Source organism: Arvicola amphibius, chromosome 8, assembly GCF_903992535.2.
Source record: "Arvicola amphibius chromosome 8, mArvAmp1.2, whole genome shotgun sequence".
Taxonomy (NCBI): Eukaryota; Metazoa; Chordata; class Mammalia; order Rodentia; family Cricetidae; genus Arvicola; species Arvicola amphibius.
The window spans coordinates 69,440,695-69,442,347 of NC_052054.1; the positions used below are offsets into that span (position 1 = coordinate 69,440,695).

The following is a 1,653-nucleotide window of genomic DNA, read 5'->3' on the forward strand; positions in this document are numbered from 1 at the left end:
TAGGTCAACACGTCCTTCAGCCTGACATAACAGTGTTCATGGTATCGGGTGGATTCGACTGCCTACTTTCCAACACTTTATTCTATCCTCTAAGATGGTCAAGAATACCTGGAGTGCAGTTGCAAAGAGGTCATCTGTGGACCTAACATTGGAAGGATTTGGACATTTCTCCAGGCAGTGGGGCACAGGCCTCTAATTCTGGCACTTAAGACAAAGGTAGGTGAATCTCTGTGAGGTCAAGACCAGCCTGGGATACAGAGCAAGTTCCAAGTTCCACAACAGCCAGTGATACTTGGAAAAACCCTGTCCAAAAAGACAAAAAAGAAAAAGAAAAGAAAAGTTGGACATTTCGTCACTTAACAGCTCTGCTCCTGAGCTTGCAATCATTAATTTTCCCACAATTGCCGCTTCAAAAATAGATTCATGATACAGTCCATTTATCTGTCACTGTAGGCCTAACACATCTGATGAACATCATGACTGTGGGTAATTCCGTCTTGGGGGTCTTTCTCATATCGCAGTTATGTGTTGGCGTCATAGGGAACACTTCACTGTTCATTTTATACATTTACACTTTCCTCTTTAAGCCTCATTTTAAGAAATTGATAGATCTGCTTTTCATGCACCTGACAGTAGCTAATATGGTGACGATCGTGTTCACATTGATACCGGATATTGTGTCATTCTTTGAAGTACCCAATTTTCTGGATGATGTTGGCTGTAAGGCAGTTTTATGTATATACCGAATTACCCGGGGTCTGTCCATCAGTACCACCTGTATTCTAAGCACATTTCAAGTCATCACAGTCACTCCCGGTAATTCTCAGTGGGCTTGGCTTAAGCACAAACTATCAACGTGGACGTTTTCTTCCTTACTCTGCTCCTGGCTCATTAACCTGGCCATCTATGGATATATGGTTGAAATGGTAATAGCCAAAACCAATTCTACTCAAGGTGGAAATGGATATTTGCATGCTTACTGTCAAAACAGGAATTTTGGGAACAAAAATTCAGGATCGTTTTTAAGCATCATATTCATGCATGATCTCTTTTATGTGGCCATCATGATATGGACCAGCCTGTACATGGTAATTCTCCTCTACAGACACCGCAAGAGAGCCCAGTATCTCCGCAGCCCAAGCCTCTCCAGCCAGCAATCTCCCGAGCTCAGAGCCACTCACAGCATCTTGCTGCTGGTGAGCTGTTTTGTGATCTTGTATTGGTTGAACAATTTCATCACCCTTTATGGGTTTTATTCACAAACAAAAATTCCAAAATTGGAGGGAATTAATGCATTTTGGGCAACATGCTATCCAACCATCTGCCCTTTTTTAATAATGAAGAATAATAAACTTATTTTGCACTTCACTTCTTCCTTTTCTGCACTGAGAATGACCTGTTTTCAACGTACACTCCGTGGCTGAACTGAATCTCACACTTCTGCATTGTTTGAACACTTCTTAATTATTCTCCTGAGAATAAAGAATTTGAATGTGGACCTAAAATACCTGATCTGAACTAGTTATAACTCAGACATTCTGTACGTTATTAAAATTCAGAGAGCTAACATTTTTCTTGAATACAACTCTGTATTCATAATTTTAATAATCTCAGCATTTACTACACACTCAAGTACTGACACTTTGGGAAAAA

General features: G+C 40.4%; 1 protein-coding gene across 1 annotated transcript; it reads left to right on the forward strand.

Annotated features, from left to right (window-relative positions):
• Positions 1 to 467: 467 nt before the first annotated feature.
• On the forward strand, positions 468 to 1,424 carry LOC119821577 (vomeronasal type-1 receptor 4-like). The gene has a single exon (XM_038340682.1). It carries the CDS (start codon positions 468 to 470, stop codon positions 1,422 to 1,424), a length of 957 nt encoding a protein of 318 aa, XP_038196610.1.
• Positions 1,425 to 1,653: the final 229 nt, after the last annotated feature.

Excerpts from the sequence above, each read along its gene's own strand:
- LOC119821577 (XM_038340682.1), top strand. The coding sequence starts at position 468 with ATGAACATCATGACTGTGGGTAATTCCGTCTTGGGGGTCTTTCTCATA.